Source organism: Centruroides vittatus, unplaced genomic scaffold (assembly GCF_030686945.1).
Source record: "Centruroides vittatus isolate TY-2023 unplaced genomic scaffold, ASM3068694v2 contig_817, whole genome shotgun sequence".
Lineage (NCBI taxonomy): Eukaryota > Metazoa > Arthropoda > Arachnida > Scorpiones > Buthidae > Centruroides > Centruroides vittatus.
The window spans coordinates 2,424,358-2,436,357 of NW_027122532.1; the positions used below are offsets into that span (position 1 = coordinate 2,424,358).

The 12,000-nt window shown below is 33.7% G+C and overlaps 1 protein-coding gene across 1 annotated transcript in view; it reads right to left on the minus strand.

Annotated features, from left to right (window-relative positions):
- ft (cadherin-related tumor suppressor fat) overlaps window positions 1-12,000 on the minus strand; it is a 101,068-nt gene that overhangs the window by 38,868 nt on the left and 50,200 nt on the right. The window contains exons 2-5 of the mRNA XM_067278720.1: window positions 7,906-8,217; window positions 6,466-6,699; window positions 6,194-6,395; window positions 1,301-2,398 (exon numbers count right to left, since the gene is read on the minus strand). Of these exons, the coding sequence (XP_067134821.1) occupies window positions 1,301-2,398; window positions 6,194-6,395; window positions 6,466-6,699; window positions 7,906-8,217 (1,846 nt within the window). The remainder of the gene's footprint in view (window positions 1-1,300; window positions 2,399-6,193; window positions 6,396-6,465; window positions 6,700-7,905; window positions 8,218-12,000) is intronic.

A 12,000-nucleotide genomic window follows, 5' to 3' on the forward strand; every position in this document is an offset into this window, starting at 1 on the left:
GCAGAAGGCTGCTATCTCTTGTAAAATATAACAATTATAAATAAATTAATTAATTTAATTTTAATATTCCAAAAGTGAATGTAACTCAGACAAATCATCATGTCCTATCGCTTTCTAGAAGCCATGAATATATATATAAATAAAATCACTAGTAAAGTGACTAAATCTGATGAGAAGTAATATTTTGGAATCTCAAAAATAGAGGGTTAGATAAAGACTAAATTAAAAATTTCAATGGTTTACATTTTAATACATTATAATTTTATGATAGAATCTTATTTAGCACCCCCTATCCGGACTTAATAATATGCATATACAAGGTGCATAGTAAAGTTCTTATACATGCATTTAACTGATAAATGTAGATAGATACAGTTATGAATGTGATGTATAGTTACAATATGGCAATTAGACACCACAAAATAGTGCCTAATTGCCTTACCACTTTTAAATTTTACCAACTAGGGTAAAATTTAAAAGTTAGCACTCATCTTGAAAATGATGCATGATACAGAAAACAAGTCAATTACAAAGTCATAGAGTCTGACCAATTTAATTAATACAAAAGGACATCCTGCATTCATCAACTGCTAATGTGTGTCAGGCACAGACAATAAAATTTGTATTTTTTACATGCTCATTTGTGTGTTCTCATTCATTTCCCATGTTTATATATAACACACATATTCTCATTTTCCTATGTCTTTGTGTTGTAGTCATTACTGTGTATTGACTGGTGGTATTGAGAATGAGACTATAGAAAGGTTGGGTTTCACAACTGAATGGTTAGTGGTAAAAATGGAACCACTCAATATATAATTGCATATCGTATATTGTGTCACTCACACATCACTGTATAAGAGCTTCACTGTGCACCCAGTATAATATTTACCAACAATACAATTTACTGTCTAGTTAATGTTACATTTTGCTAAAATATATTTGGTATTTATCTTCACGATACAAGCCAAATATTGCAAACACCAAAGTAATTGAATTAAAACAGTAAAATTCTTAGTTACTTAGAACATAAAACTTGTTTCAATTGATGACCAGTTTTTTGAATACGCATAACTACTCTTAAGAGAGAGAGAGAGATTTATAAATTGTTATTTTTATGTAAACTTCATTGACAATTGAAACAATTACATTCAGTTCCAAGTACTTTCAAATCTTTCAGCTCATAGTCAGAGGGCTGAAAAGCTTGAAGGACTTATTACTTGTTAATCAAAAACACATAATAAATGAAATAAATTAGTTTCTTTTAAGAAAGAAAATAAAATGATACTATGTAAATTACCTGAATCGACGGCCAATATTGTCAAAACGTATTCTGCCTGTACTTCTCTATCTAATGATTTCTGCACGGTTATTTCTCCGCTTGTCGAGTTGATATGAAAAAGACTTTTATCACCATCCTTAATTAAGTAATGCAGCCTGTTATTTGGTAATAAATCGGCATCGTACGCACTTAAAGTCACTAGATAAGTAGGAAGCGATCGAGCATTCTCTAAAATATGAATTTCGTAAGGAGAATCTAAGAACGTCGGCGGATTGTCGTTAATATCCGTAACGACGATCGTGACGGTGGCAGTGTCGTAATGTACGTCGTTACCGTTATCTTCTGCTTGCACTATCAATAAGTAATGATTCTTCCTCTCGTAATCTAAGTTTTTGCTTACGTGTATGATTCCCGTATCTTCGCTAAGCTGGAAATCGTGATTGGTGTCGCCGGCTACGACGGAATAACGAACTTGTCCGTTTAATCCGTCGTCCCTGTCCGACGCGAATACCTGTAAGACGCTGAGGCCGATGCTGGCATTCTCCGAAACGGAGGTGCTGTACTGTTTCGGATCAAATACCGGGCTGTTGTCATTTTCGTCTAGGATGTCGACGACTATGTTTACGGAAGCAAATCTCGGAGGATGACCTCTATCTTTAGCAATGACGGTCACTTCGTATTGAGATTTTATTTCTCTGTCTAAGGAACTGTTTACTCTCAACAGCCCATCTACGGGACTCAGAGTGAATTTTCTATCGGAATGAGGAGCTAGACTGTATTCTATGTAACTATTTCGACCTTCGTCTCGATCGACGGCCTTGATCGCCATAATTACAGTGTTTATAGGAACATTTTCCAATATCGAAGTTTTGTTTGGAGTGACAAATTCGGGAGACATGTTATTTACATCTTTTAAGATGATCGTCACTTGAACCGTGCTGGATAACCTTCTCTCTTCGGGCATTGCCCGATCGGTGGCGCCGAGAATGAGACTGTAGAAAGATTGGGTTTCGCGATCGAGCGGTTTAGTGGTAAAAATGGTTCCATTAGACGTAACCGCAAACTGCTGCCGATCGTCTCCTTCCAAGATATTGAAGAAAATATTTCCGTTTTCACCTTAATAAAAAAATAGTAGAATATAAATAATTGAATTGTTTCGAAACATACGAGAAAAAATAGAAATTAAATTGCTCAATAAATAAATAGTAAATGCAATTATTAATTTACAAAGAATAAGTCTTTAATTTGTGAATGTATGCAATAATCTATGAGTTATATCAATATGGAGGAATTTTGATGGGGAAACTTGAGATTACATAATATGGCATATTATACTTTCCTTTTATATTAAAATAATTATATTAGCAGTAAGTTATGCAAATTTGTCTTTAAATTTGTTACGCAACCATATTTTTCCAGCTATTGAATCATAAATGTTTACGACCCTTCGGGACTTTTGCAAATCTTGACGTTCTGATATCCCACTAAACCCAAAAAAATAAAAAATTGGGAAAAAATTCTCTTGATATGTGTGCACGGGCCTCCATTTTATTGAATATCTCAGGCTGGGGTAAAGTTTAAGAAACAAAATTTGGCATGGTAACTTGTATGTAAGGAGCATTACTATTAAATTTTGGTGGTTAAAGGTCAAGGGGTTGGGGAGATCTCCAGCGGGGTCGGACTTAACGAGAATTTCACTCGTTAGTTTATCATCGTATTTGAAATTTCTCGATTAAGTAACCGAGACGTACAAGTACTCTAAATTTTTCTATTTTATCATCGTCTTGCAACGTAAACACAATATTTCTGTAAAGACTGCTTTTGAAAAAAAAATCAGAAGATGAAGAAATGAACAGTGGAAGAATATCTAGTAAAAATTATTTTTTATAAAATAAAAATTAACGAAAGGACAGGAGGCGACGTGCCGATCTTTTTTCGTAGATTATTTCTAGGTTTTTTCAGGTGAAAGTTGAGAGATAACAGAGTTACTTGTTACTACTACCAAGCTTGCTGACTCCTAAAGAGCCAATTCTGGAAGTTTTCTGTTCCAGGAGTAAAAATTTTGGGAGATTTGATATCTTTTTACTGTTGACAACATCAAAACACTATTGCTTATTCTTTGTCTGATAATCATCCGACTGAGTAAATACAGGAGGAACAAAAGCCTCGATTCAGTAGTCCAAGAATTTAAACATTTTTGCCTAATTCTGAAAAAGTGTCCCGATAAATCCGAGAGAATTGGCAACTTCTATTCTTTTGTTTTTTAAATCAGAAAGAAAAAACTTTGTTCTAATTAATGTAGTTTAGATAAAATAGTAATTAGAAATTCTGAACTAATGAATTTTGTCATTTGCATTATTTTTATCAAATTCAAACTCTAAAAATAAACTAATAAATTATTCTGATGTCAACTGATAATATAATGTTTTTTTAAACTGCATCTAAATTCTATTTAGACAGCAGATGCTGGCCTAAATTAGTATGAAAACATTTTCTTTTCTGATAAAATATAGCTTGGTTTTCTTAATCCAGCAATGTACTTTTGCTATTTATACAATATTTATTGCTTATATTAATATATACAATATTCACCGAATAATTTAAACAATATTCATAGATAGAACAATGAATAATCTACTTACCGAAACTCAAGACCCTACTAGAAATAACAATAGCACTGGAAGCACACAAAATGATTCGTAAAAGTGTGAATGTAAGATGATACAAATGAACTTGTTGATAAAAGTATTTGAAGTATTTCAAATGATAATGATTTATTTCATTTAACTTTAATATATATCATTTAATATGAATTATTTTAATAAGTATTTCATATTACATGATATCGGTCGACAATAATATTATATGGCAAATGTAAACCATTCATATCATTTAATTTAATTTAACATTCAGAAATATTAGTAGAACATCAAATGACGCGATGCGAAAACTCGTCTGTTTCTTTGTATCCGAAAGTGTTCGTCGGAAACGATGGCCATTTGTTCGTTACTAGTTGTTTGGTATTTTTGTTACATATTTATTCATATTAATACGGTAAAACCTGTGTAAACCAGACTCGCACGGTACCGAATAGTTTTTGTCTGTTTAAGGCAGGTTTCTGTTTTATTCGGATTCTGTTTTGGACAGGTTTTACCACATTTATGTTGTATTTTTGTACATAAATTATTCGTTGCCAATTTTGTTGCTATTATGTAACTTTTGTCTTATTCTCTTTTTAATTCCTCTTTGAAATTTTCTGTTTTTGGACTACTAAACTGCACTATTTAAATTTAAATGGTAATTATGCTAATAGTTCAGGAATCTCTCTGTGATCCATGAATGCACGAAGCATAAATAGCTCCTATCCTATCCTATTATTTTGATTACAGTTTATATATATTATTAGTTGTAGATTAGTAAAGGTTTTAAGAAATTCACTAAAGGGAAAAACAGTTTGAACTCCTTTATAATCTATTATTTTCCTAACATTGTATAAAAAATAGTATCAATATAGGAATGTGCTATTTTTGATAATACTTTTTGCACCGATATAAATTGTAATTGTTAGTCTTTAAATCGTACCTATTTTCTTGTATTCGACGTCAGATTATCCTACAAAAAGGAACTCCGACTTGCAGAGATCCTAACAGAAAATTATAAAATACGATCCATTTAATAAGTTCGAGATTAACGCTCGTGTTAAACTTCCGTCATCGTCGCAAAAATCTGGATTTTTTCCTGCCAAATTGCACTCGTGCCGAAACTAAATTCCACCATTCTTCTCCATAAAACACGAAGATTAAAAAAATATAGACCGTCGCGTCTTTCGGCGGTCTTTATTAACGACGTAAGCCTATTTCCAAATCGGTTAATTTAACGAACCAGTGGACGAACAACCAGTTTAATTTATACAAGTGATTGTTGATCCATTGTAGTTCTTTCAACTTTAGAGTTGATCTAACTAATCTGTAAATGTTTATCTGTTTAATAAATAAACCTTTTTTTAATCTCTGATCAAACTGGTTAATTAATTACAAGAATAAAGAATATTATCCTTGTAGTTGACATGTAAAAAATTGGGTTAGTTATGAATATATGCAATATGATTTTAACAAAAAAATAAACTATATTCTACTCATTAATTGTATATTTTGAATGTCAGTACCTTTGCTTCTTTGTTATTAAAATTCTGTTTAAATCACTTCACCAGTTAATTTGCATTAATTGGCGTTGTGGCAGGGATCTTTCACCCAAGCGATTATATTTAGCAAAGGAAGCTTTGTTAAAAGAAATATAGAATTTATCTTTGTAATTAATATGAAATTTTATTAATTTGCTTGAAATTATAAAGATTAAGTAATGTTTTTTTAATTCCTTTTTACTTTACTTTTATAAATATAAGAAGCATTTACTATGTTGGAAACATTAATTATGAGGTATTCTGGCATTTATCCCAAAAGAATTTGCTCTAATTAATTTGAATTTCTTTTATTGCTTATAAGCAATTAGTTTCAACTGCATGTGAAGTATCAAAGTAAGGTTTCTGCTTTAATTCTGACTGTGAAACAGGCAACAAACTACCAAAGAAAAGACCAAAAAATCCTGATTTAATAAAATATACTTATTATTTATACAGTAAAATTGCAGTTATGAATGAAGGTTTGGACCCTCCCTAAATTTTAGCCCCTCTAGCATATTTACAGCTCTAATAGCCTCATTCAGAGCTGAATTTGTACCATTTATACAGTATAATAATAGTTTTAAAATCAGTTTCATTGCTTAGAATTTTCTGGTGCGCCCATTTTTTTCAATATGTCTACATACAGTTAATTTAAGGTTAAAATCACGGAAAATTTCATAAATCAGCTTAAAATAATGTAAAATTTGGGTAGAAACGATGTTTTAACTTACCTGAATCCAAATCTGTAGCAGTAACTTGTATGACGCTGGTTCCAACTGTGACGTTTTCAAAGATCTCATCACTGTAACTCATGGGATCGAATAAGGGTGCATTGTCGTTTAGATCCAGAACGTTGAAATAAACTGTAACAGTTGTAGAAAGACTCGGTTGTCCCGAATCTTGAGCTTGAACCACGAAAATGTAATGCTGAACCTAAATTTCGTAAGTAATGTATCATTATTGAGAATACCAGGAGTGTTATGAGTATTGTAATCGTAGTTACCTGCTCGTAATCGAGATGCGAAGTTAAAGTAAAGATCCCAGTTTGAGGATTTAAAGAAAATACGTCGTTTCCCCAATCACTTAATACGCTGTAGCTTACTTGACCATTGATGCCATTATCGGCATCGGTAGCAACTACTGTTCCTATTTGAGCACCCCTCTGCATGTCTTCCACGATATCGAACGAATATGCAAACTGCTGGAAAACTGGAGGATTGTCGTTTGTGTCGATGACCTATTCATAAGATTTGTACATAACTATTTAGTAAAATGATACTGTTTGGGTGCCGTTCAAGTATTGCATCGGCAAAAATTTGCCCTTTTATACCCCCTTCCCGTCATCACCGACCGTCGGGAATCAAGGTGGCCCTCCTCCTAATTATGTCATCAGGGCAGAAGTTTAAACCATTTGCAAATACACAGGAATTATTTTCAGGCAATTTTGTGACGATTAGGGAGAAAAATAAACGACGGATGCAACCTTACGTCATCAAAGATTAACTCTGGCTCCCCCCATTGTCACGCTGATACAAACGAATCTCCACATAAACTTCTGACGTGATACTTGAACGGTTCATTTAACAAAACTATGTACAGTAGACTCCGCTTACTGTAAACACTCTAGGATTAGCCCGAACTGATAACACCGTGAAAAATAAGTAAATAACACTACAATTAGAAGACATTTTGGTGTGGTGACTCTTAACATTAAAATGGAACGTTAAAACAATTTTAAAATGTATAACTTGAAGAAATAATTCATCCGGTAGGGCTATACTTTTTATTCAGTAATTTTAAAGCAGTAGTTAGCGATTTCGTGTTATCAGCCACATCAAAAAAAGAAGGCCTATTTACCCAAATATAATGGATGTATCTAGGAGGCAGGCAGCTAAGAAAACCAATGGCATAGTCCATTTCATTATGTCATTGGTTTTCTTACCTAGACTCGTATAATAAGCGGGATCTTCTGCATTTTGTAAGCGTATAATACACTAAAATCTACTCGTATATTTCCGGAATAATATTATATGAAGGACGGCAGGATGCAGGATAGAACCTTATAAATGGGGATATATAGTGTAGTTGTATACTGTCATCCTTCCATTATGAATCCCTCATATACCAAGCTGTATGAAGGACTTGGTTTAACATATTCAAATACCACGATTATTAATTTATTTAGCGTTAAAACAGGGATTTGGATCCACGAAAGGATCTGAATATACAAAAGCTCTTCATTATTATAATTAATTTATTCGTGAGAATGGCAAAATAAGAATGAGTTACACGCAAACTATCAACGTAGGTCTTTAGATCTCACTTACACAAAAGATTTCTGAAAATTTATATTTAATATATTAGCTACAACTATTAGGAAATGCTTTTATATCAGTTGTGTACAGAAAATATTAATAATTGAAGAGAAATAAACATTTGATACCTCGATAGTGACTGTCGTTTCGGACGATTGAACTCCGTCACTAGCGCTAACCAGTAACTTGTGTAAGGATGTTACTTCACGATCCAAAGGTTCTCGTAACAGAAGAACTCCAGTTTTAGCATCTAGTTGAAATAAATTGTTGTCTTTATTCTCTACAAGAGAATAAGTGATACTTCCTTCTGTGTCGGCATCTGTCGCAGAAACCACGGTGACCGTGTGGCCAGGAGGAGCATCTTCAGACAGAGAGATGAGGTAAAGAGCGTTACGGAAGACGGGAGGACTATCGTTCCTGTCTAGGACTGTTACGACGACCTAAAATTATAACAGAAAAATCATTTTTTTAATATAAAATTCTGAAAATCTATTGTGGTTTACGAAATATTTGATTTCTTTCCGAAGGAACTCGTATAGAAGAGCGTGGATGCTACCGTGTTAAATGGTAAACTTATAGATAATTATTTTCCTATTTTAAGCCACGTACCGGTATCTAATTCCAAAATAGCAATTCGACTCCCCCAAAACTACCATCAAACCTAACACCGCTCAATAGTGAAAGATTAAAGGAAATTGGGATGATTTCTCATATTGTTAATTGTCACGCGAGTAAGAGGGAGCCTTTTGGTTCTACGGGTATGTATGGTTTATGCTATGGTAGTCATTGGGAGATTGGGTTTTATTGTATAGGCTCACTGTGGGGATAGACGTTGATACTCGGGCTTATTTTACTGCTCGCAACTATGTTATTGCTTTTCCTACTGGGATTAGTTGGTTAGCATTGGAAAAAATATTTAAAGAAGAGGTGAGACTTCATTACTACACATCATAGCAGTCATAGACACAGGGAAAACTCTCGTTTCATTACGTGCCTAGTTACACAGAGGGAACTCGAAACTTAATTTTAAAGAATATTCTATGCTCTATAAAGAAATCATCAAAAAACTTCCGAGTCAAAAGCCATAAAAATTCCGTTTCAATCATAATATTTGCAGTATCACCTAATGAATATGCAGATTAAAATATTTAAAATACCAATTAATTTAAACTGTATATACTGTATATATCTATATATAGATCACTCGATAGTATTTTTATCATCTTATCAGCAGTGTTTCCTTCTACACACTTCCTTTAAGTAAGTTAATTGCTACTTGTTCGTTTACATTTGACACCTTTCAGCTAAAGTTTCATCGTCTCCATCTCTTTTTATCGATTAAATAAATATCAGATGATACACATCTTTATTCATCATCTTACTTTTCTCTTTCCAGATGTTTAATTAAAATTCTAATGCCATTAAGACCTAACCTAAATATTTACTTTCCTTTGTAAAATCTGCACCTTGCCTCTTTTTACTATTCTAATGACCCAATTACTGGTAGTTTCAACCGCTCCACTTAGATCCGTACTCCGTAGAGGCGTAGACAATCCAACCAACATTCCTGTCAAAAGTATAGGGTGACCAAAAGTCAGTTAACCGTATTTCATGCAAACCCTCGACAAGGTTCTTATATCAAACAAATTTTGCAAAGTTTGTAATTAATAAAGTATTTTAATAAGACATAAATGCAGTACTTATAATGGTTAAGCGACTTTTGGGTCACCCTTTTATATACACAGATTCATCAGGTTGCTCGGGTAGAAGTTAGAGACATACAGAAGATTCTTTAACTTTTTCACGTATTTTACACGTTCGTATATTTTTATGTATAGAATTACCAGACATCCTTTTTCCCCAGACATGCCCTATATTTTGGCCGCGTTCGGAAAATTCCAAAATATTGCGAATGTCCTTCATTTTAAGGATATTCCCCCGAAAAAGTCATTTCTGCTACCGATATTCCCAACGATTAATCTTTTTACCGAAATTTATACTTTCGACATTATTTTTTAGGAATAGGCATGCGAATTACAACAATATTTGCTAACAATTCATTTTATTTATCGTGTCCTTCACTCACTCGCCTCTACTTACATGATCCTTAAATTTAAACTCAAATACAGATTTTTAAATTAAAGATATTACACAATCGTAAGAGAGATCGGCGACGAATCGATCTCGGATTACCCAGAAAACTTTCTTACCTACATAACAAAATTATGAATTACGAACAGGTGCGAAACTGTATAAATCAAAAGATAATTTTCTAGAATATAAAATAAAATAAAAAAATTGAAGCTTAGAGTATTAATTCCAACCGGAACCCGAAATAAATCTTCTCTAGAACATTTTCAAAATAATTCATAGATCTAATAAAAATATCTATAAAGCGATTCATCGACACGAATACACAATGGCTAATAAATAAGCAGCTAGTAAGACTCGATTAATTTTTTTTCTAGGGTTTTTTTTGTATTTTTATAGCGTTGGGTAGGTTTTGAAGCTGGCGTCGAATTCCAAGTTCAGTGGGGGGTGCAATAAACCAGTAGAAGAAGCATAAAGAAACATCTTCGGTGTCAGACGATGTCTCGGATGAGTGTGAGCAACCAACTACCTCATTAACCAAAGTCGGGTTTTGCAAAAAAGAAAGAAGAAAAAAATAAGTAAAAAGTATTTTTTGCAAACCACGAAAGTCTTTTACGACTTGGCATCCAGCGTGTGTGGGAACTACCAATGGGGGGTGGAAAATCCAGATTGAATCAGACGATCCTTATGTGAATCTAGATAACGACTCTCTCTCTCTCCCTCTTTTAAGGGAGGTCGCCGTAAAGCGATCGACCAATCGGCTCCAACAAACACGAAACGAGTGGTCCTGCCGCAGGAGGTGAATTAATACGTGAGGTTCTGCTCCCCCTCTTCGTTTTGCAACCCCTGAGCAATTTGTCGGACTGATCGTAACCTGGGCTATATAAGCGAATGTTACTAAAGCCAACGAGTTGTAGGTATTGTCGGTTATCTACCGCATAATCATTTGTCATTAAAGTGATCGAGACGACTCTCTACCTTTGCATCTCCCCCTTTTTTATTTTCTTTTTTTTAATTTTTATATTTTAATAAATTTCTAATTTAATTTCGGTCCATAAAATCAGCCAAGGTCGTTTTTAATTCGATGACTAAGCCAGTAAATACGAAGAGTTAACACGTCCAATTTATGAATGGAACGGTCGAGGATTGGTCCGACGAACCTGTGGAATTGCGCGTGAATCTTTGTCGGAGAGTAATTGTAGCGATTCCGCGTTTGTTAACTGTACACTCTTCTACAATTGTTCTTCGAGTATTCGGAAGATTATCCAATTAATCGTGAAGTTTGTAAGATTGTTCATCCACAAAGAATCTTCTGTAGTTCCGCAGTGGGCAAGAAGAATATTCTTCAGTTGTGGAGGATTTTTGTGCAAGAACAGCTGTAGAAGATTCTTACGTACACGGTGGAATTGTGAAGGATTCTTCATCGAAGGCCAATTGTAGAAAATTTCACGATTGTTAATTGTAGACTCTTCTTCGTACTGCGGAAAAATACTTGCACAATTGTTCTTCAACAAAGAATCTTGCGCAGATTCCATAATCGACACAACTGTTAAGAGATTTTCTTTTTTAATTACGAGATGGCGAATTCTGGAGATCTTCACGATTATTCTACACGAAAGCGCGAATTTCTAAATAATGTACAGAAGAAAAAACAAATTAAAATTCTAGCTTTCTTGTTTTTAAATTAAGGAAATATGATTGATCGCGCGAATAGTAACGATTAACCTTTAAATTGGTTAATTAAATGATATGCTCGAACAATTAGCATCAATCGATTTTTCCCCCTCTTCTTCGGGTATTAGTAATGGTTTATTAAATTCCAGGATGTAAACAAAAATCTCTGGCGTTACGATGACAGTTAAGTGCGTCACATTTTTAAATTCGTAAAGGGCCTCTCGAGTGTACGGAAATCCGAATTTGGGTCTGTTCACATAGAGAGTTGGAGCCACAAAATTTGCAAGCCGAGGCACGAAAACGCGAAGATTTATACACGTTACGAGTGGAATCGGGTGTTCGATTTGTTAAATTTGTATGTAATTAAACATTGGGGAGAGCAAAGGGCGGAAAGTAGGTTGCAACGGAGGGCATTCGACTGATGTTAACAAACGGAAAAGGATAAGTTGGGTACAGAG